Below are 24,150 nucleotides of genomic sequence, written 5' to 3'. Positions count from 1 at the left end.
CAACCTTGCCTTCCAACACTATTACATTTTTTTTCTGAACTTTTCAAGGGCAAATTACAGGTGTTCACATACTCCGATTGTGAATTTCCTAAACATAAGGATTTTCTTTTCCATAAGCACAGTTTATCAGAACTTAATATATGCTGATATAATACTATTAGTGAATTTATAGACTTCATTCAGATTTTACCGACTGTTTGACTAATGCCTTTTGTAGCCAAGGACAAAATTGTTTTCTGACCCAGGATCTAAATTGCAATGCTGTATTGTACTTACATGTTATATAAATCCTTTAGCTCCCCCCTCCCCTCCCCTCCCCTCCCCTCCCTCCCCTCCCCTCTCCCCTTCCCCTCCTTTTTTTTTTTTTTTCTTTTTGCCTTACCTTGACATCTTTGAAGTGTATCAGTCAGATGACTGGTAGCATGCCCCTCATTTTGGGTTTGCTGATTTTCCTTATGGTTAAATTCTGGCCGTGCCTTTTGGCCATGAAGACCATAGAGGTGATGCTGTGTCCTTCTCCGTGCAATGCACAAAGTGATGTTCACTTTGATCACTTGAGTAAGGTGGCGTCTGCCAGTTTTCTCCAGTGGAAAGTTATTAGTATCCGTTTACGATAAGTGTCTCGCGGGAGGTGCGCCGGACATGCCCAGACGGGTGCGGCCGGGGGAGCCCACGATTGACATCCCTTTTCCACTGGTTTCAGAGTCCAACAGCCGCAGGGCCGTGAACAGAGGCTATGTTGCCAGCTTGCTCAGGCTGCATCTGGACTGGCACCACCGGGACGCCGCCAATGCCTACGTGCGGATCCGCCGGGCGCTGCTGCTCTGCCTCAGGCACATTGCCAACCTCCGGTCTGGCAGGGAGGCCTTCCTGGCAGCCCGGGGCATGGAGATCCTCTTCAGCTCCGCCCAGGTAATGAGCCCTTGGGGTCACCTCTGCAGGTGGGTGACACCTGGATGGTTCCCGAGGAACACAGCTGTTGAGACTCTCAGTACCTCTCTTGCTGCCTGCTGTGGGCAGAGGCTCTGGATTCAGACCCTCATCTGCTTGTTCACTCCTGCGAGGGTGGATTCATTCATTCCATTACATGTGTATTGGCTGTGCTGTGCAGTGCGGTGGTCAGGAGTGTCCCCGGCCCTCGCGCTTGATGCTTGTGCAACTTTGAGACCCTCTGGGTCTCAGCTTTCCTCTTTTTTGAAAAGAGGAAAATACTAAAGCCTGGCTTGCGGCATGGCCTGACTACATTAACGTAGAGATGTGTTGGATTTAATGGAGTGCTGGCCGCGACTTGACTGGTTTAGGAGCGTGAGCGGTTGCTGGAATTACTAGCACTGTGGAATCTGGAGGTGACTGCGACAAGCAAGACTCACGATCTTGTGGGGTAAACATTCTAGCAGGAGAGCCAGATACGAAGGAGGCAACCATTCAACGAGGAGGGTCATTTCATATTGCTCCCTGACATCAGTTAAGTCAGGCCATCCTCGGTGACTCCCCCAGGTGGAGGGAGCACTTGTTCTGCGGGAGGAGCGGAGTGTTCTCTGAGCAGGTGCCACCAAGCTGAGACCTGAATTATTGGAAAAGCCGGTCCTGCCAGGTTCGAGAGGAACAGCATCCCAGGCAGAGGGGAGCACCTGCGCGGGCTGGGGCTGCTCTGTACCCCAGTGGGATTTGTAGTCTCTGGTTTCCTGGATTTCAGCCCTTACAACAGTCCTTAAATGCACTTGCTTAGGACTAATTTAAACATCACAGTGCGAGGCTACATGCGCCCTCTCTGTGGAGGAGGAGAAGGCTTCCCGAATATCCCTCATCTGCTCATTCCTCTTCGCTGGGGCTAGGGGCCAGCAGCCCTGCTGGATGCACGTGGAGGCATGGAGCTCCCTGCTGTCTGCCCCTTACCTCCTCTTCTCTGCACCCCCTTCCCAGGTCTCCTCAGTCCTCTCAGGACACGCTCCCCTTTTTCTGTACCTGCACACATCCGAGGCAGGGAAGCACTTGAGAGTGCTGTCTTCCCACCGTGGCATCTGCAGATTTTTCTATTAAAACAGCATCCCCCTCTCCGCTGCGTCTGGACGACAACATCGTCCTGGCCTGCAGACTAGTACCTGCCTTCCTGTGTGCTGTCACCCATGGGCTTCTCTCCATCAGTGTGGCTTTCGCAGCCTCTCTGTCATGAACGAGCTGCACGGAACCTTCCTTTTCTCTGGACGAAGCTGTGCTTGGAATGTCTCCAAGTGTCACCGTACTTTGTAAGCCATGTCCCCCCAAATCTCTAGTGAGACACCCCCGCCGCCCCCACTGCTGATGCCTAGCAACCCCCGATGCCAGCTCCTGTGCTCTAGCCAAGTCCTCTGCCTCCTTTGGCTCTTTCTCTGCTCTGGATCAGGAGGAATTAAACGGGCGGGAAAGGAAGAAGACGGCCCCGAAGTGCGCGTCTGTGAGAGGGAGGGGTGCAGAGCGCAGCGAGAGACGCACAGACACGAAAGGGCCCATGAGCCGGGAAGCAGGGTGTACGTAAGATCTGTCTACCTGCGTCAGGCTTGATCTTTCTCCTGGTGCCGTAGACTACTGTCTGGGTCCCCCAAACCCATGTGCTGAATCCCTGCTGCCCAAAGTGATGGCATGGGGGAGGTGGGGCCTCTGGAAGGGGTGAGATCCTGAGGGTGCAGCCCCCGGGAATGGGACGTGTGCTCTTATTAAGAGAGGCCTCCGACAGCTCCCTGGTCCTCACTGCCTGTGAGAACTCGGCCATCTCCACCAGAAGGCAGGTTCTCCCCAGACGGGGAACCTGCTGGTGCCTAAACCTAGACCTCAGCCTCCAGAGCCGCCTGAAACAAGTGTGGACTGTTTCCAGCCCTGGGTCTGTGGTGTCCTTCCAGGGCAGAGCGGACTGAGACAGCAGCACCCTGCCCCGCAGCCCTCGCTCTTTGGCTGATCTTAATCCGTCCTGTTCATCCCTGGAAACCATGACCACATCTCCAGCAGTTCTGAGTGAGCTCTGAGCCTTTCTAGGCAATCGTCACAGCCAAGGGTGGCGGGAGGAACCCGGGAGTCTCCTGGGGCTGCTGGAACGGAGCACCACAATCCAGAGTTCATTCTCTCCCAGGCCTGGGGGCTGGAGTCCCAAAGCAAGGTGGCAGCAGGACTGGTTCCTTCTGGGGCCATGGAGGGGGGATCCTGCCCCAGGCTCTCTGGTAGGTCCTGCTCACAGATTCTGCGGGTGCCTCTCAGCCTGTTGGAGCGGCCCCTCATCTCTGCCTCCAGCTTCACAGGACGTTGTCCGTGGGTGCAAGTCTGAGTCCAAATGCCCCTTTTTGCAAGGACCCCAGTCCTATGGGAGTAGAGCCCACCCTAATGGCCTCCCTTTAATTTTTTTCCTTTCATCTTTTGTTTTTTTATTTAAATTCCAGTTAGTTAGCATACAGTGTAATACTGGTTTCAGGTGCACCATGTAGTGTTTCCACATCTCCACATGTCACCTGGTGCTTGTCACGCATTCACTCCTTAATCCCCGTCACCTGTTTCCCCTCCCCCACCCACTTCTCCTCTGGTGACAAGAAGTGAGTTCTCTACGGTTAGGAGTCTGGTTCTGCAAACAGAATTTTATTTTATTTATTTTAAAAGATTTTATTTATTTAGAAAGAGAGAGAGAATCTCAAGCCAACTCCACGCTGAGTATAGAGCCCAGTGTGGAGCTCAGTGCAGGGGCTCGATCTCAGGACCCTGAGATCATGACCTGAGTGGAAATCAAGAGTCGGACCCTTCACCCACTGAGCCACCCCTGCACCCAGGCAAGCAGGATTTTACAAGCAGTTCTCGGCAGGTCAGTGAAGACCTCGGCTGTTCAGTAAATGAATTCACAGCAAGCTCCCAGCCTCCAGTTTCTTACAGGAGTGGACACAGGATACGAGCAGAGGCCGAACCAGGCCTGTGTGCCAGGCTGCTCTAGCCTGTGGGGCCTCTGCACCCGGGCTGCGTGCCGTAAGCCCAGCACTGCTGTAGCTGTACTGATTTGAGCTGCCCATCAGTCCTCTGCGTCTTGCCAGGGAAGGGACTGCGGTCCTTGGATGGCCAACAGGGGAACCTGGGATCTAGTCTATGTCATCGTGGTGGCTGTTTGCAAATTACAATGATGCTGCCGCTGGTGTGCCCATAATAGCCAAAGACGAGGAAGACAGAATGAGAGGGACGAGGAGGAGAGGGAAGGGGAGGGGGAGGAGAGGGGGAAGAAGAAGAGGAGGGCAGAACTTTCTAGACCATGAAAAGAAATTCTGATTTTATTTCTATCAGGTTTGAAGCAGGGGAGTGACATGATACAATGTATGCTTTTTGTTTTTTTTAAATTGTGATAAAATCTGTACGACATAAAGTTGGCCATCTTGGCCATTTTCAAGCTTACAGTTTGGTTGTATCAAGTGCACCCACACTGTTGTGTAACCCATCTCCAGAACTCTTTTCATCTTGCAGAACCAAAACTCTATACCCATTAAACTGATTGATGACCTTGAAGGACCATTCCGGCTGCCGTTTGGACAGGAGGGCATCCGGGGGCACGGAAAGAAGGAGGGGGGCGGGGGTTAGCTCAGGCAGAGATGCAGACGGCGTTGGCTCGTCGGGAGGAGAACTGGAACTTACATCAAGGCTTTCTGGATTTTTCCACTAAAGTGTCTCATTTTCTTATTGTGAAAGTTATTACCAGGGCTCTGTGCTGAGTAGCAGTGGCCTTCTGGGATCTCCTTTTGCATTCTTAGGAGATTTTAGGAGCTTTGTGCTGCCTGTTGACATCCTGCTAGCGACCATGTACTGTGCAGTATTGGACAGGCACTTTGCCTATTTTAACTCTAATTCACACACCTCCTTATGACAGAAGTTCTGTTAATATCTCTGCTCTACAGACGAGGGAAGTGTAGTGCAGAGCGGGTGTAGCAGCTTGCCAGGGTGATGCTGTTCGTGGTCATGGGCCGGGACTTGAATTCAGGTGGTCTTGCTCCAGGATTTGAGCCGAGTGCTATACAGCGACCCCCCACCCCCTGCCTGCCAAGACCCCCAGTGGATGCCTGAAACTGGAGAGTACCAAAGCCATATCCACTCTGTTTTTTTTCCTGTGCAATCATGCCTGTGATAAAATTAATTTATAAATTAAGCACAGCAAGAGATTAGCACCAGCAACAATTATAACATTGAACAATTACAGCAATATGCTATTATAAAAATTGTGAGGATATGGTCCCTCCCTCTTGAGATACCTTTCTGTGCTGTCCTCATCCTTCTCGGGATGATATGAGATGATAAACTGATAAACTGCCTCAGTGAAGTGAGGCACTGGGACGTAGCGTGAGGCGGTCGACCTTCTGACAATACTGCAGAAAGAGCTCGTCTGCTTCCAGACTGGGCTTGACCACCTCGGCCACCTCAGATCTGGGAATCACAGGACCGTGATAAGGAGCTACTTTCCTCTCACTTGCCCTCATCTCGCAGAAGTAGTGTATTTATTATTCCAAAGCTGATCCAGAGACGTTATGTGTGAATTGAATATGGTAAGCGCTGTCATATTTCATCATCTTTTCCAAGTAGCAGATGTATTATTGGAAATGATGGGGAATGTGAGCCAGAAATTTTCACCTTTGCCCCCAATTCTGAGACAGTTGTTCTCAGGGATCCTGTTTCTTGGGGTCTTGTCATCTTTGATGCAGAGCCGCCCAAGTGCCATCCCTGGGGTAGCAGGAGGCTGACAGCGAGGCCCCCTTAAATTTTGCATCCAGAGCACCTCCCTTGGGCCACCTCCCGCCCAGCCCTGGGGGCCGGAAGTACCTGTTTCTTAACACTAGGGAAACCTTGGCAGGTGACTATGGAAGCAAGCATGATTTTAAAATTCATAAAAGTTTTCCGCAGACTGTGTTTACTACACTGTTTGCTACCAACCTGATTTAGGCAGTCATTCACTAAAATCCTAATACCTTGGTTCTGTTGATTTTAATACCTTGTGTATCCCCCATATTCATGGTGTGGCCCCGCCTATCAGGACAGGTGAACTTGCCTCTGTCCTTCCTCTCACTGGCCACCTGCACCATCCCATGCAAAGCAAAACACAGCATTATTGCTACATTCATCAATAATGGTACCAGTGACAATCACAGACACAACTGACTTCCAAAAGTTTTGACAGTTCCCTGGCTTGTTCCTGGCTCCATGCTTCCTAAAAATAAAGCTCAGAACCTGACCCATGATGAACCACCACCCTTCCTCTCTCCCTCCCCCAGACTCAGTTCTCACTTTTTCCAATAACAGTACTTTTCACAAAGCACTAGACACCATTTGACCAGTCTCAGGGGTGAGGTAGCCTTGACTGATTCCTTTTCCATGGAGAGTGTTTCCTGCTGTGGGTTCAGGACACCAGATGGGAACCATTTGAGCACACAGAAGGGGAAATAGCATTCTTGATTGTGTTAAAACATTCCTGGTTTGAACGTTGGGCTAACTGGTTTTTGCTTTTGTTCTTGTTTTTTTAATCATTTGGATAGTTTGAATTCATGGCTAAAAGTTTGTTAAATTATTTTCTTTTCTTTCTTTTTTTTTTTTTTAAATGTGGAGCTGCCTGTAATGTGGGCCTGGAGATACCATAGTGTGGCGTCATCACAGCCCCTCTCCCCAGGACAAGTGCTCAGCATCCTCCCTGTCTCCTACTATGACTCGTTGGCCCTAGAGCTCACTCGGAACCCCTGGGAATAGCAGATTAGAAGCTCACACTTGGCAACTTTCTGCACAAAGTCAGTAGACAAAGCATTTACTAAGAGCCTGAAGAAAATGGCCTAGTTTTGCCAAAGAGTTACCGACTTACTCCCAGCCCTCTCTCTCAATTTAGTAAACTTGTTTTTGCATTTTTCAAAGTGTCTGAAAAGAAGGGTCTTGTCAGGTTCCATCAGTATCAAAATGTTACATCTGCAAACCCAATTTTCCTTTGCTTTGGGTAGGTACCAAGAGGGCTCAACACCGTGGGCTTTGAGAACAGGCATGTTATTTAATTTAGGTGCTTGGGATTTACTTAGTCTTTTATTCTGATTTCATATTTTATCTTTTTCCTTTATGGTTTTCTATTCAGGTAATAGCTGAAAGAGAAGAGTAAGCCTTCCATCAGTTTGGCTACTCATTCTCTAATTTAGGCAGTAATTCACAATGACACCATGATGGCTGAAGGAAGTTCCTCACCCCGCCCCTTTCCTGGGCTCTCCTGGATAATGTCTTCCCTTAGCCACAGCATCCCCTGAAAGACCTTTGAGTCTATTTTTGGACTTAATTCCTTCCAATCACATATGAGCTGTGAAAAAGAAAGAAAAATGTTTCAGATGATGCCCTGGGCCAAAGCAGATTCTACATTAGACGGAATTCTGCTTTAGAACGTTCCAGGTAGACCTTCTCTGTGAAGGACGTTTGCTGTCCACATGTGTAAGCCATGACTGGAACTACCGATCTAACAAGGGCACCCTGAGTAAGGGGTCGGCATCTGATAGGGTCTTCTCTTTGTTCAGAACTGCCTGGACGACAAACACTTGGAGCCCGTCATCTCCATCATGATTCAGATCCTGAGGCAGTGTTACCCAAGGAGCCCGCTTCCCTTGGTCACATCCAGCAGCGCGTATGCCTTCCCGGTCCCGGGGAGCATCCCCCCTGAGCCTCCGTGTGCTCTAACTGAAGGTAAAGCCAGTGGGTGATGATGAGCTTTCCGGCCAGTCTTGCAGGTTGGCAGTATTTCAGAGGGACCTAGATGAAAGTAGCATCAGTGCTTTTGCAGGCTAACCATAACTTTCCAAGAAGCTAATTAGAGAAATGTATGAAAAAAGCAAGCTTTCCATAGACGGAATGAACAGATACTAAGATCACTTATTTTCTTCTTAATTATTAACTATAGCCACTTTGCCCGGTGGCTGTTGAATGCTTGTACAGTCATCTCAGCTAATTAAAAAAAAAAAAAGTATATCCTCGGTCCCATGATTGAGGCTCTCTACTGTACTGACTCGCTCTGGAATTAATTTGCCTTAAGGACGAACTTGAAATAAAGCTTTGGCTAGTTACAAGCCCATGCTAGTCACATTACATGCTTGAAAGTAGGATTATTTAATCTCCGTGAAGAATTTGCTGTCGAAAGATTCTAATGCCTTTCAACCCTGCCCTCCTTTCACGGAACAGAGTTCCCTTGGCATCCTCTTGCCACAATGGCCCTGGACGCTTTCTGTGGTCTTTTGTTGTAACTAAGTCCCTTCTTATCAAAATTAGGGAGTCAGTCAAGGTGCTGAATTACAGCGAATTTTGCCTGTATGTGATCTTTAAACTTTGGCGATGTTGTTTGCATAAATAGTTGTAAGTTGGGCAGGGCAACCCAGAATGGTGTTCATGTGTCATTTTTTTGTTTTCTGTTTTTTTCTTTTAAAGAGTTTATTTATTTATTTGAGAGAGAGAGAGAGAGAGAGAGCGCAGAAGAGCTGAGAAGGTCGGAGGGAGAAGCAGGCTCCCCATGGAGCCAGGAGTGCAATGTGGGACTTGATCCTGGGAGTCTAGGATCATGACCTGAGCTGAAGGCAGTTAGTTGCCCAGCCAACTGAGCCACCCAGGTGCCCTGTTCATGTGTTCTTTTATACTGCGCTCGCTCTGCCTTCGACATGAGGCAGTTTAGACTTCATGGGATGGTGATTCCCTGTGCCTCTGTGTGTATGATTTGCACGTGCCAGTAAGTGTCAGGGTGTTGGGGGACAGTGCCCTTGATAATGAGAAAAAGGAGAACTAGCCACTGTGTGGTGAGAACCCAGATCCGAGGCACAGGGAAAGCTGCAACCATTTTCTGTCTCTTTCTCCATGCAGAGGATTTTGAAGATGATGCTGACGAAGAAGTGGATCAAGATTCAGACTCCGAAGATACGAAAGAGCAAGTAAGTACAGCAGCCCTCACTTCCAGGGCTCTCCATATTCACGTGGTCCAGAGGGAAACACGCCTCTCTGTGTCCAGCTAAGACCAGTGTAACTTGTAAGGAGACACTTCTGTACTTCCACACCAATGCCTGGCACACAGTGGTGCTCAATAAATGACAGCTACGATTGTCGACTTCCACCCTGGTAGGTCCCGAGCAATGTCTCGTTGTAAAGTTGGAGGCCCTCCATTACCGAGGCTCTAATGTCCTGTCAGGATGAGCCTCTCTGTAGACCCTTCTGGTTGGTTTATGTAATCTTGCGAATGGCATCCGGGCAGAGACCATGGAAACATTTCCTAGCAAATTCTCTCTGGTCGATCTGTGCTTGGATCTCCTGTGGTGTTGACTTCCATTCACCGCCCAGTCTGTGTGAACTGTGCTCACTCGGGTATGGGATGTGTACGCGGGCCAGCAGGGAGGGGCTCTTTGGTCTCTGTCCCATGATGACCCATGGTATGTAGAGCAGAGGTTAGCAAACTTTCTGTAAAAGATCAGACAAGGTTAGTCTAGGCTTTGTGGACCTCTAGTCTCGGCCATAATTGCTCTGTGTCACTGTGATCGCACAGAAGCAACTGCAGACAGTAGGTAAGTGGCTGGGCACAGCTGGATTCCAGTAAAACTGTTCTTGATGAGAAACACGCCATGGGACATAGTCCACTGACTGCACTTCTAGAAAAGGACTTTTGTCATTTCGCTGGAGAATTCTTTGCCATGGGGGATCATCCTGTGCATTGTGGGATGGTTGGCAAGGCCCTCGGCTTCTCCTCACCAGATACTGGGAGCACCTACCCTTGGCTCCTCCCTCCCCTGAAAGTCATGAACCAAAAATGTCTCCAGGAATTGCTGAGTGTCCTTTGGTGGGGGGAGCAATGTCACTGTCCCAGAATAATGACAATGTGTCTCTGAGTTAGAATTCTGCTTCTGTTTCTGTTGGCAGAGATGGATGTGGACCAGCTCTTTCAAATGAGAGCCCCTTAAATTTGTCATCTGCAAAATAAAACTGAGAAGTAGATGCTACTTTTTATAACACTCCTGGAGATGAAACCTGAATTAAAAAAAAAAAAAAAGGTCTATGGTCTGTTTATTTGCCTGTCATTGTCCATCCATCCATCCATCCACCAACCCACCTCCTCTTTTCCTTCCCTTCCCTCCAACCTCCCTACCTATCTAGAGAGTTCTCTGGAGTTGAGAGTTCTCTATCATAAGATGGTAGCTGCAGACTTGTAGAGGCTATGGCTCAGTCTCTAGGTTAAGACTGTAGGTTAAGAGCACTCAGTCTCTAGGTTAAGACCGTAGGTTAAGAGCGCTCAGTCTCTAGGTTAAGACCGTAGGTTAAGAGCGCTCAGTCTCTAGGTTAAGACCGTAGGTTAAGAGCGCTCAGTCTCTAGGTTAAGACCGTAGGTTAAGAGCGCTCAGTCTCTAGGTTAAGACCGTAGGTTAAGAGCGCTCAGTCTCTAGGTTAAGACCGTAGGTTAAGAGCGCTCAGTCTCTAGGTTAAGACCGTAGGTTAAGAGCGCTCAGTCTCTAGGTTAAGACCGTAGGTTAAGAGCGCTCAGTCTCTAGGTTAAGACCGTAGGTTAAGAGCGCTCAGTCTCTAGGTTAAGACCGCTATTGACCCTTCAGTGTTCTCAGGGTTTTGTTGATAAATGGAATCATTTCCAAAGTCATCAGTAGCAAATTGGGTCTTTGCTGTGGCCTGGCAGCACAGGCCTATTGTGTACTCTGAGTTACTTGAATAATACAGTGCTGCGGCGATCATTTGTCAATGACGCTTCCCCTACCGTCTTCCTTGCTGTTTGATGACTGGCTGTCTGATGCAGAGTGCCGTCGCCTCCTGTATCTAATGTGCAGGGACAGGCGGCACGCCTGTGGGTGACTCAGGCCGTTTGGAACGGAGTGCTCAGGATGGTCTCCTTCTCCCCCACCGCGCTGCAGATGATGGTGGGTTGGGGAGGAGAGAAACCTAAACAAATCGACAAATCCAGCTGGGAAAGCAGCACAGGACAAATTGGTGAGGGCCTGGAAACTATTCATCAAAGTCTTCGGGCCAAAAGCAGAGGATGAGAAGTCAGTGGGTGAGCGTGAGTTGTAGAGAAATGGGGCACATGGGAATCAGGGCTTGGTTCTGGGGTGTTGCAAAAGAGCAAGGGAACTGGTGCTCCAGCAAACTGATTTTCCTTCGTGAACCCAGAAGCATTTGCTGCAAGAAATGTGGGCATGAAGCCAGGAATATTTGTTTCTGGTCATAGATCTGACCCAGGCTGTTAACTGATGGCCTTTTCATTTGAAAATTCTTAGTTAATAATTGGGCTCAGCTGTTTAGAAAGAATGATTAAAAGGAACTTTTGTAAGGGTCTTGAGAATGGAAAGTTGGGTGCTTTTCTTTGAAAACTCAACGTCAACATAAGAAAAGAGAAACTTAAAAGAAGTACAGACCAGATGTTGGCTATGTTTTTTTTTCTTTTAATATATATTTTTTATTCTTCGCAAACACAGCTGTTAGACTTGGACAAGCTCTGAAGCAGAGGAGGGTAACCAGAGTGGCCTCAAGCGCTCCTCTGCTTTGCTTCCTCTTTCCTTCCTTTTTAGTTTTTTGTTTCTTGCAGGTACTTCCTTGGCCGTGATCCATGTGAGAGGCTACAGGCTAAGTTCCTGGGGATGGTAATACGATACAAAAGCAAACAAGACATAGATTTTTATTTTCAAGGGGTTTGCAGTCTAGTGAACTTAGAGATTATCCATACCAGAGTTCAAGTCACCATCTTTGAAAGGGTGGTGAGCTCAAGTGTCAGGCTGGGGAAAGTCAATCATATTGGAAGGGTCCAATCTGACGAAGAAGGACCAGAAAGCATGATCTGGATTATTTGGGTCCCAGAATCCTAAATGAGGAACCCTGTTTGGGTTGCTGTGAGAACACGGAGGCAGGCCCATCGCTGAATAAGTATAAGTGGCCTTTATAAGAAATACAGAAGAAGGGTAGAACCCACCTGAGTGCCTGGATACTCAGGGACGGAGATACAAAGCTTTGGGGGACCAGAGGTGGTTTCTGTTACCACTACTCTACTTCGCTGTTATACTGAGAAACCAACCATGGAAGGATGTGGCTGTGTTCCAATAAAACTTTATTTACAAAAAACCAACAGTTGCTTATAGTTAGTTACCTCCTGCTCTCAAGATCAGTAGGTCTCCCAACCCCATGTAGAATGCATTAGGCAGCAATTCATGGGCTACATGACACTCCTTACTCCAGACATGCCAGCCTTACTTGCTAGTGGTGCCAGATTGGGTTTCCATTGGTACCACTTCCCACAACTTCCCACAACCCAGTGCCCCTCTCAATATATCCATGGCATTTATCACCATTGGAAGTGACCTTCTTCATTTGTTTGCTGTCTTCCTTCTCTCCCCAGAAGGCAGATTCCACAGAACATCGACCTTTGTCTATTCCATTACCACTAACTCTTCAGTACTCAGAATGGTACCTGCTCATAGTAGGTGCTCATTAAACGTTTTTGAGAAGACTGAGGGACCTAAGTGGCAAGGGGGATAGAAGAATAGGTGCAGTGGTTGTCATTCTGTGGATGCTGGTGGTGGCAAGACACAGAATTCTTTCTTATCGCACTTTACTAATTTTTATATAAATTGGTTATTTATGGTGAGGACTGATAAATCCTATGATGGATGCTGAGAAAATTTGTATACATTCTTTCTTTTCTTTTCTTTTTTAAGGATTTTATTTATTTATTTGACAGATCAAAAGTAGGCAGAGAGGCAGGCAGAGAGAGAGAGGAGGAGGCAGGCTCCCTGCTGAGCAGAGAGCCCCATGTGGGGCTTGATCCCAGGACCCTGAGATCATGACCTGAGCCAAAAGCAGATGCTTAACCCACTGAGCCACCCAGGCACCCCTACATTCTTTCTTTTCATTAAGAAGTATACAACCTGACGTCTTGAATTCTCCTTAGCATAGGCTGGCACTATAATTTGGAATCAAGGAAACCATGTCCCAAGATTCTGAAAATTTGCACATGTACTAGCTTGACTTGATGCTTCTCAGGGTGGCTGTCTTGAGTGTAATATATATATAGATATAGATAAAAGATACAGATATAGATAGGTATACAGATATAGATAGATAGATATACAGATATAGATATATATTTCTATATTCCACTATAGGATGATGACTTGGAAACAGATGTGAACAAGCTGAGTTCCAAGCCTGGTCTTGACCGGCCTGAAGAGGAGCTCAGGCAGTATGAGGCCATGTGCCTGGAGCTCTCCTGCAGCTTCGAGGTAGGACATATGCCGTGGTTCTGCTCCCTGGTGATGGATGGTGGGTTCTTTGCAGAACGTGAGAGGCCAAGCAGGAGGTCTCCAGATGGAGAGCATTGCTTATCATTAGCAATCTGCTTCTGGGGTCTTTCTGAGAGTGAAGCAGAAGGCTAAGCAAAATGTGAAAAAGGGGGCCGAGCTGGATGCAGGCAAGGCACCTGGCGCCGAGATGGGCATAGGATGACCGTACACATCACCGCCTATTGTCCGGAGGACAAAGTGCCTTGTCCTCACGTCCTGAAAGTGCACTGAAAATTCTCGATGATTTCTTGTTCCCCTGCACGATGGGAAAGTTGTCCTAGATGGCTTTCTGAAGGTGTCCAGTCCAATTCCAGGGTTTTTTGAGTAGAAACAAATTGAGAACCTTCCACCTGGTGAGGTAGTGGCTAATTGCTGCTCTCACTATGGTTGCTGTTGTCAAGATTTTAGACCTGCCTTTAGATCTCTGTTATTTTCTTACGGCTCTTAGTATATCGTGAATTTGCCCACCTCTAAGCATACCAGCTAAATCCCATGGAGAAGGGGGGCAGCATATTCTGTTTTACTCCAGAAAACCGAAGGGGATCAGTTGGTAAAAATTTCAGCAAAGGAAATTTCAGTTCAGTGTAAGGAATACTTTTTTTTCCCCCCCAAAACAATCAGAATGGTCCTCAAGTAAGGTGTTGCCTTGGGGTGTAGTGAAAATAATGTAAATAAGTTTGTTCAACCAGGCTGTAAGTTTTTGGGATGTTCCAGAGTGCATTTGTATGCTCTGTAGAATTACACTAGACCCACCCAATTCCCCTTCCAAACATGAGTTTCTATGATTCTCCCATTTCTTTGATTCTTGAAGCTAGTCTTTTCTTGTCTGACCTTGGAAAAAGCTTCTTAATTCACAGGGTTTAAGCTTAACTCTGTGCCCGGAGAGTGAGAATAGGGGTCACATTGTATTTTCTATCAGGAAGGAAACACTGACATATTCTTTTTCAATTTAAACCTGAAGGAACTTGAGTCTAAACCTGGAGATAATTTGAACTTTGAAGAGCCTCAGGATGCCGAGCACTACCACATTCCGCCTGTGACCTCCCCAAAGCAGCATTATTTGACTAAGGACCAAAGCTCCTGTGGGCAAGAAAGAGAAGACATGGTCCAGACTTCTCTTCTGAGCATGGTGAAGATGGGAAGGTCCACCATGCATCCAGCCTCCAAAAGAGGCCCTGGGATGAATGCATACCAAAATATGCAGTCAAATGGTCTTGGGAAAGATTCTTCTGGAAGAGAAGCCCCTGACAGTCAAGCTTCCCTCAAACAGGATGCTTGGGACATAGACGTGATTTCCTGCCCAATGATGAGTGCCTCCCTCTCCAATTCGGCTAGGCCTACAGAAACTGCTGAAGTAATAGATAAGCTTCTGCAGACACATCCCAAGCATATCCCCTTCCATGACCCCCATCTCTATATGGCCAAAGCCAGAAGAACCAGATCTGTGGCTGACTTCAAGAGGATGGCATTTCCCGACCTCTGGGGTCACCGTCCACCTCCCTCTGCTCAGTCCATGCTGGAACGCAAATGTGGAGTCCAAAGGTGACATTGGTGCTGATTTGGAAGCTTTATTTTTCTCTTTAATATTTTAATTAGTAGAATGGTTTGTGTAGAGAGTTCTGCTGTCTTTGGAAAAGTGAGAATCAGTCAGGAGCATGTTCAAAGCCTTTGGGAAGCTTTTCCAAACGCAGAAGCTTGCCTTCCTCCCCGGACATGTCAGAACCACGTGTGGGATAGTGGCAGGCAGGTGTTGACAGAAAAAGAATCCCTTTGATGATTCTAATGCAACCCTGTATCCCAGAATGCTCTGTGGATCATAACAGGGAAAGACAACCCAGTTTGTCCAAATACTGGGATCATTCCTCAAAGGAAGGTTCTCAGAAAAAACAAAAACAAAAACAAAAAAAAACCCAGTGTGGATTATTTGGGATCTCTCTCTCTCTTTTTTAAATTTCCTGTAAATTGGTATTGGATCTCTTGTGGAGGAAAGTTGGTGGCGTACCCCTATCTCAGAGTCTCAACCTTACAAACCCTGGCTTGGCTGGGAGAGTAGTTCTGCTATAGCACTGAGGACTGGAAGGAAAATATGCATTCTCTAGGACAGAAACTTTAGTGGGAGGTTACTCCCAGAATGATGGAAAGGGAGCTTTGCCTTTGGATCAACATTGCGAGATTAAAATGTAAATGGCTAAAGCCAAGGAAAAATGATTTTCCCTGGAAAACAAACAGACAGACATTGACTCTGCATATGCTAAGTCAGTGGGGCCAAGTGTGCACCAGAAAGTTTCAGGAACTTATTTCATCAGCAAGTAACTGCTTGGACTTAGGCTCCTGCTGACATTTCTGACCTTACCCTTTGCCAGGCTCAAGTTCCTGAGAGCCACAGCATAGGGGCTGGCCCAGCAACACCTCCCCCCTTGAGAGAACATCTTCCCCTTGAGCCCAGACCTCATGTCTACATCCTCTCTCCTCTCACTGAACCCAAAAAGCATGGATTAGAGATTCAGGCCCATGATCCCTTGGGCTTCCTTCTGTCCTCTTACTTAAACTTCCTGACACGGGTATTTTTCAGATAGAAGATTGACCTTAATTTTCTGGGAATGACAGAACCCAAGGACTATAAATGACCCAAGAGTTCAGAGGCTTCCTGAAGCCTCCCAGGCCTTGAGGGTGCTAACAATCAACAATCCTAAAGTTTCCCTCAAAAATTGTCTCTGTGCAAAGGACCCTGTTACTCTCACAGCCAAGACCTTTGGAGCCTATTAGTGCAAATGCTCTTGAAAAAAATTCCCCCTCAAGTCACGAATCTTCCAGCTAAAACTCTGGAATCAGTCCGTTCTCCGTTCCGGCTGTAGTTTCAGTTTTTGATAAAGGAGGAAATGAGGGTGGGGCAGTGCTTTCCCCCCGGGCTGGGGCATTATTAATTTTTTTGTTCATAAATCTCTGATGACTCTCAAGGCCCTTCCCAGAGGGCCGTAGGATGGACAGGGTAAGGAGTGAGAGCCAACCCTTCAAATGTTTCCAATTTTCCTTTCCAGGATCAAGATATTTGAGGATGTCCGGAGGCTCATCGAGCCAGCTGATGTTATAAATAAAGTCGTCTTCAGCTTAGATGAGCCTTGGTAGGTGGTCTTGAGCGTTGGTGGAATCTGGAAGATGTGTGTTTGGGGGGGGGGGGAGTATAGAATCTCCTCTTAACAACACGAGAACAAGCATGTTTGATGTTAGCAATCCATCCCTTCTCCCCGAAACACGGTCAGAATTCATGTTGGAGAAGCTGTGAGAAAAAGCTTATCTCTCAGAAATGTCAGGCTATGCCCAAGAATAGCAGTAACGCATGTGTTCACATGTTTCCTATTTCATTACAGGCCTTTGCAAGACACCGCTTCCGACTGCTTGCGGTTCTCCTCCAAGTTCGAGTCAGGAAATCTGCGCAAAGCCATCCGAGTGCGCGAGTGAGTACGGAAGCTCACAGAGGTAGCTCCTGGCAGCTTGAGGGAGCGGGTAGTGCCTCCCTCCTCCCTGTTCTCTGTACAGCGGTCTCGCATGGGTCCTTTGAAAACAGTCCTGGCGGGAGTGTTTATACCCGGGAGACTGGCAAACAGGGCACAGAAAGGTTTTCCGCGCAGTCCGTTGCTGAACGTCTGCGGGATGACCACTAGGGGGCTCACTGGCTGATGTCGCTGCCGGGAGGCGACTAGAGGTGAAGGTTATGAAGACATCTGTGTTCCAGATAACGGCTCCATCCGTGGGTGTGGGCGTCCTTTGACTGGGATGGTGGTACCTACGTTGATGCCGCGGCTTGTTCTATTCACACAGCAGGGTACGTGGGGTCCCCTGGCCCTGTATGTCTTCACGTCCGTTGCTCCCATAGCTGTGGACGTAGGTGGCAGGAACGTTGGGCTCCCCGTGGAGAGGAGTGTTAATCATCGTTCAAGGGCATGTGTAGTGCCATGCCTCTTTGCCACGATCTCTCAATCAGCTCCTATCACTAGACCAGTGTTTCACAGGCGAGGGGAGTCTAGGGCTGTACAAACTACACAGGGAGAGAGGACACAAAGCAAAAGCTTCCGGCACAGAAGAGATGACTGTGGTATCGTTCTTCCCTTGATACCGAGTGAGCTCTGTTGTATGCCAGAAGTCAGGATTTGTCTCCATCTTCTATGGGTGAACTCCTGGAGACAGCAGTCCGGGACAGTGAATGTCATGGGGGGTCACAGACTCTGGAATCAGAATGCTGGGGCCACCTCACCCCTGTCCACCAGGAGACTTCGAGCAATTCCCTGACTTTACTCCCTGCCTTTTCTTCCTCACCCAGAAAATGGGGACAGTGATGGCACCCACATCATAGGGATTTTTTTTTTTTTTTAATGTGAGTTAGCTAAAAATACGTCACGCTCTCCGAATAGTGCCCGGCACTCAGTCAGCATGAGCTTGTCCTCGGCTGTATATTGGCCGTACACAGCACAGAAATTCAGCTAGATCAGCCTGTTTTGTAGCTATCTGAGGAGTCATCTTCGAAATTCTTCTTTTTTGGGGGAGGGCAGGTGAGCAGGGATCCTTTTCTGTTAGTTACTATTTCAGGGAAACCCAATGTATTAAACAAATACAGGTTGAGCTATGTGGGCTGAAGAGAGAAAGGCAGTTCTGTTAACATCCTTCTCAGCCGCCTTCTCTTTCTCTTGCCAGCTCAGCTTCTACGTCTTGTGGTAGTGCCTGCTTACATTACTCTGTTTCTCTCTATATCATGCTTAAGGGATCCGGGAGAGAACACCTAGGCCAGAGTCTCCTGGGTTTAGGGGACAGTGGTCAGTCCATGATGTGTCTGCCCTGCTGGCCTTGCTCTGGTCTCTCTTCAGATATCTGCCTTTGCCAGAGTGTAGAACCGTAAACCAGTTAGTTATGGTCTGGGTGATGGAGTCAGAGGATGGAAAACAAACCTACGTATAGGCAAGTTTTGATGATTAGTTTTTGGAGCGGATGGTGGGTGTAGCAGACCATTGGAGGGCTGTAGTCTTTGTGGATTTGTTCGTATGAGTGTTGCTTCCTGGATTTTGCTTCATTTGTCGTATGTTGGGCTCGATGGTTCTAGGGAGATGCTTAGAGTGATGGTGTGAGCAGTGGGTCTCCATCGGGGAGCTCTGTTCTGCTCTGATATGCCTTCTGCAAAGCTCCCCCCTTCCAGAAATCTCACTGTACCACTTCTCAGGGGTCCAGAGTGGCAGAGTGTGAGCGGATTGGGACAAATGCATTACCCTTTCTAGAGGAGCAGCTCAGAGAACACGGCACGGGGATGGAGCAAGCAATCATATTTTTGAACGAAGTCAAAACTGCATTGTTAATTTTGTTGCTACAGCTCAAAAATTGATTACCTTTGCAGATAGTAACTGAGAGGGGACATGCAGGAGTCTCCTGGGGCACTAGAACTGTTCTATATCTTGATCTGGGTAATTGACAAACAGGAGTGTCCAGAAGAATTTATTGAAAGTCATTGAGTTGTGCACTTAAATTTTGTGCACTTTATTGCATGTAAGTTAAATCAATTAAAAAGGGACACAATGCACACAAAACTCCTGCGCTGCTAGCCTAATTCATGTTTGCTGCTTTGCTGGGGGCTTACCTGTATGATACCACTTAATCTTTTCAAACAGCGCTGCAGGTTTAGGCACTATTTCCATTTTACATATGAGGAGACCCAGCCTCAAAAGTAAGGTGCAGCATCAAATAGGAATGACCTACACAACCAGATATGATTGAATTTTCTCTGGGATAGAGCACAGTTGCATTTTTCCTGCAAGAGAGTTTCATTATTAATTTATTAAATCACAGTTTAATAAAAAGATATGCTGTGATTGTGTAACTGATTCTCCTAATACCAAGAACCTGCTCCCCTCTCCTCATATCTCTACAGCCCCCAGTTTTGTGAGATGAGCACAATCACTGTAACTTACCAACCCGCTGAGATCCTGGGTCTTAGATCTGTCCTCTGGAAACTGATGTGTGTGACTTCTCAGTGTCTGATGTTTCCTTAAAGACTTGTAGCCCTCCAACCTTGCTTCTGTCTTTGCAGGTGGGAGTACGACTTGCTGATCAACACTGATGTGAACAGCAGCCAGCATCAGCAGTGGTTCTACTTCCAGGTGAGCGGCATGAGGGCAGCCGTCCCTTACCGCTTCAACGTCATCAACTGTGAGAAGCCCAACAGCCAGTTTAATTACGGTATGAGATCTTGGGCTAACGCCCTAAATCTTCTAGACCTTCCAGAAGGTCTAGAAGCTAGACTTTCTGGCTTACACCAGGAATGGCACCCCTCTTTGATTGATTGGCTTACTACTGGAAGCCCTTTTTGGGTTCCCAAAGAGTTTGATGTTGGGCAGAATGTTTCTTGTCACTATGTGTGGCAAGATGGTGTCCAACCTGTGGCAGACTGCCACCAGGGAAGGCAAGCCGGAAGTCCTCACTCTGTGATGGAATGTGAACACCATGCCTGCCATTCCACTGCTTCCTGACTGCCTTGCCCCCACCTTGAACTTTTGGAGGTCCATGAGAACCTCTCATTTATTCCTTCTCTTCATCCCCTAAATCCCACAGCAGTAAATATATTGGCCTGTTTGTCCGAGAAAGGAAAACAGCAGAAGCCAGTCGGATGACACTGATTTGCACTCTCAGAAAATAAGGGGGAAGTTCAAATTCTCCTGGATACTTTTCGGCCAATTTTGCGGGAGAAATTCCAGGGACAAAGTGACTGGCAGCCCACATTTACTTTGAATGTTTCCAGGAATGGGAAATTCTGCATTGCGTACGATTCAGCAAATTACTGCTGGATCGTGTACTAATTCATTGAGTGGCTTTGAGTAAGGAACGAATATTCCGGTATCTCTAGGTCTCTATTTTGTAGCGACTAAATAGATTCTTCCTGGTGTAGAAAGAGAAAGTATGAACCCTGAGTCTTGTATTTGCTCCATGTGGCTGCTGTAACAAATTGTCACAAACTTGGTGACTTAAATCAAGACAGATTTACTCTCTTACAATTCTAGTGTCTACAAGTCTAAAATCAGTTTCACTGGGCTACAGTGAAGGTACCAGAAAGGCCATGCCCACAGGAGCATCTGTTGGGTTTTCTCTTTGTTTGGTATTTTTTCCCCAGTGTTTAGAGTTAATGCTCCCCTTGGATCCCTTGGCTTGTGGCCCCTTCCTCTATCTTCAAAGCCAGCCGTGAAGCATCTCCCAGTCTCCTTCTGCCCCAGTCACATCGCTTCTCCTGTGCAGTCAAACTTCCCTCTGCCGCCCTCCCAAAAGGACATAAGGGATTGCATTTAGGGCCCACCAGGATAATCTCTCCATCTCAGAATCCTTAATTTAATTACATCTATGAAATCCCTTCTGCCGTATAAGGCACCAGTCACAGGTTCTAGGGGTTAGGACCCGGATATCTCGGAGGGCCGTGATTCAGCCCATCACAGCTCTCTTTCCATTTTCTCTTTCCTCAGAGATTAATACTTCATTTTATTCTGTTTTATTTATTTATTTATTTATTTATTTATTTATTTAAATGTGGGGTGTAGGGACAGAGAGAGAGGGAGAGGGAAAGAGACAATCTTAAGCAGGCTCCACGCTGGGCTTGGAGCCTGACACTTGATCTCATGACCCTGAGATTATGACCTGAGCTGAAATCAAGAGTCTGGGTGCTTAGCTGCCCGAGCCTCCCAGGTGCCCCTCCCTGGTGATTAATCCTGCCTTTGTTCTGTGCAGGGATGCAGCCGACTGTGTATTCTGTGAAGGAGGCTCTTCTGGGCAGACCCACCTGGATACGGATGGGCTATGAAATCTGTTATTACAAGTAAGTTAGAGCATTGCTAGCTTCCTTTGGTCCGCTCTTTCATTCTTTCTCAATTTCCTGCTCTTCTCTGTTGGCCGGAGAAACCTCAGCCCTCTTCCCATGTCCCAGTGGTGTGTGCCCTGCCCTTCAGAAGCACAAGTACGTTACATGGCGCCCACTGTGGAGCCCAAGAAGAGAAGTCATCTGTCCTCACTTCGACACACCGAAACCCTTATGCCCTGTTGTTGGATGTCAGGACTTGTATGGACGCAGCCTGTGACTATTTGGTCAAGCCTTCATTCTTGACTTCTTTCGGTGCAGTCCAGTGAACAAAAAATTCTGAGATGTTCTGGCCTACCCTTCTTCATCCAGTACTTCAGTTTTCCAAAGTAGGTGGGAGTGGACTTGTGACAGGTGCACGTAAGTGACTGTTCCTCCATAGCGAGGTGATTTTTTAGGAAAAAAAAAACAAAAGAGGGAGCATTTATGGAGTTCATCTTCATCCCTTGATCAGTAGCCAGTTTCATCAATTTATTCTGTAAAGTTGTGAGTGAAATCTAAATTATCCATATCTTTTGATGAAAGAAGTGGATTCCCAACCCATGAATCGCCATTTGTGCATTTTCTCTTGGTGGAAAATAAAATACAAATTCATACGGAAAAAAAGGGACAGGAACTGTTAGGACAGGCAGGAAATATGTAATTAATTATTAGCACGTTGCTGGTTTCTTATAAACACTGGTAGGCTAGCACTTGTTTTATTGGATAAAGCAAGTTGTATCTCTTTCTGATATTACAAGAGGGCTGTGAGAAAAGTATTATCAGACATTCTAAAGTTTAGGATTGTTATTAATATAAAAAAGAAAGGGTATATGTACTCCATGCCTTTTGGCTGTCGAGACTGAGGACAGGAACACTGATAGAGCAACACAATTCCTGACCTTTCCTATCCGTCAGACACAAAGGCAAAAATCACCATAGAGATAAGTACTGTCTACAAAACACAGAGCTGGGCTTTCTTACAGTTTGTAATAAAAGAGTTGGCAGTCTTCAGTCCTTGATGTATTAGGATATGGACCTGGGCGGTATTTTCATTATATTCTTCAGAACGATAGCAAAATATTATGATTTTGTTGGTTTTCCATTCACCTATATATGGCAATTTCTCTCCACCTTCCATATCTAGAAACTGTCAGGATCTTTTCATGTTCCAAAGAGATTTAGGTTAAAACCCATCCAAAGTGGTAGAAGCCAACAATTGCAGGGAAAAACAGCGAAAGTCTGAATTTTGAATCTTGGGGTATTCTGTGAAAATAGTAACCCTGAATAAACATGAAGGACCAAGCTGGCTTCCAGCTTGGATCTGGAGCTTAGTAAGAGATGGGACAAGCATGACATTCAGTATTTTCTCCCAGGGGAGTAGAACTCTCCCTGGAGGCTGTTCCTCTGGGACGTGGGGAGTAAGGTGCAGGCTTGAGGGGACTAAGCCTCTGCCAAAAAGAGAAGGAGGAAAGAAGCCCCACTTCCAAAAGCACAGCCTTGGCCTCAGGAAAGCCAAAGTTAATGTTAATAGCTGTTAGATTCATTAGCAAGACAATTGTTATGTGATTAAAGAGCAGCAGAGGGGTAACATGAAAACCATGAATGTGTAATGTAATTCATTTTTCATATTGCAGTCATGAATACAACAGAGATGAATGGATAAGATTGCTACATTGTAACGTAGTTTGTTTTACAATAATTCACCACATGATGTTAACATATTTCTAATAACGTGATTTAACAACAGGGTAGATGTGTGTATCTCTATTCAACCACAGCTCCCTACTGTCGAATGCCTTAGATTGGAGAACATATTTCTCCCTTTTTACCCATCACAGACTTTGAGCTGATTTGCTCTAGAAGATCTGTTTGCTTTACCCCTGCCTTTGTTCTCTCCAGTGTATTAATTTGAGAGAAATTTATATTTTTATTTCTCTGTCTCCAGCACATCATCAGAAGCTTGGAAGTTCTATTTCTTTCTTTCTTTCTTTCTTTCTTTCTTTTTTATTTTTAGATTTTATTTATTTACTTGAGAGAGAGACAGTGAGAGAGAGCATGAGCGAGGAGAAGGTCAGAGGGAGAAGCAGACTCTCCATGGAGCTGGGAGCCTGATGCGGGACTCGATCCCAGGATTCCAGGATCATGACCTGAGCCGAAGGCGGTCGTCCAACCAACTGAGCCACCCAGGCGTCCCGGAAGTTCTATTTCTATTGTGCTGTTAAGTTCCCAGATTTAGTGCCATGTTCTAAAGGGGGCGCCAGGGTGCTCATTGTGCCTGAGTACATCTAGGGAACCACAAATGAGAAAAGGACAGAGGAATGGGATATTCATTTCCTTCAGAAAGAGACAGCAGTGGTGATTAGTTAAGGATGTGGGCTGACAGCTTTGTGGTTCTCATCGTCATCAGTTAGAAAGTGGTCTCCTGCCTGTTTTGATAAGATTGAGTCATGCGTGTCCTTCTAATACAGATTTGCTTATAAGTAACTTTAATCAGTTACATATGCATTATTACACTAATATGTGCATCAGAAGACATGCAAAGAGTTAAAATTATAAGTGCTCACAAAAAGATGGAACAATGAAGAAGTAGCAGTGTCTACCCAGTTGTTACATGCCTATTCTATTGATAGCCAGGGCATACTGTACCCTTGGGGTTCCCATGAAAAATACAGTTGTCAGTAGCCTTTTGCATAGTTTTGAAAGATCTCATTAGCCAGATCGACTTTGCCAGAATCTTTACGAACTAGTGGGAAGAGTAGAAAAGAGGCCATGTCCATTCTTCCATTTTTGAGGGGTCCTTAGTGCTTGACATTTAATGTTACCATCAATCTGGCCTCTAACCAGAATAAACAACAACAAAACAACTAACGGTCTATATTGTGAGGTTTAGTTTAATTTAGGAAAATAGTCAGTCTGTCAGTCCACTAAAGTAGGCTTCTGCAGACCACCTTGCCAGAAGTTAAAAGCAAAAGATTGAGG

General features: G+C 46.7%; 1 protein-coding gene across 1 annotated transcript in view; it reads left to right on the top strand.

Annotated features, from left to right (window-relative positions):
- Positions 1-24,150, top strand: part of AGBL1 (AGBL carboxypeptidase 1) — a 727,538-nt gene that overhangs the window by 138,194 nt on the left and 565,194 nt on the right. Inside the window, exons 7-15 of the mRNA XM_004774140.2 lie at positions 704-912; positions 7,524-7,689; positions 8,851-8,918; positions 13,134-13,250; positions 14,272-14,852; positions 16,349-16,432; positions 16,679-16,765; positions 19,381-19,529; positions 21,063-21,150. Of these exons, the coding sequence (XP_004774197.2) occupies positions 704-912; positions 7,524-7,689; positions 8,851-8,918; positions 13,134-13,250; positions 14,272-14,852; positions 16,349-16,432; positions 16,679-16,765; positions 19,381-19,529; positions 21,063-21,150 (1,549 nt within the window). The remainder of the gene's footprint in view (positions 1-703; positions 913-7,523; positions 7,690-8,850; positions 8,919-13,133; positions 13,251-14,271; positions 14,853-16,348; positions 16,433-16,678; positions 16,766-19,380; positions 19,530-21,062; positions 21,151-24,150) is intronic.

This window comes from Mustela putorius, unplaced genomic scaffold, assembly GCF_011764305.1.
Source record: "Mustela putorius furo isolate JIRA1106 unplaced genomic scaffold, ASM1176430v1.1 tig00003875_pilon_pilon_pilon, whole genome shotgun sequence".
NCBI lineage: Eukaryota > Metazoa > Chordata > Mammalia > Carnivora > Mustelidae > Mustela > Mustela putorius.
The sequence above is the reverse complement of the archived record's forward strand: the minus strand, read 5'-3'. Positions and strand labels throughout refer to the sequence as shown.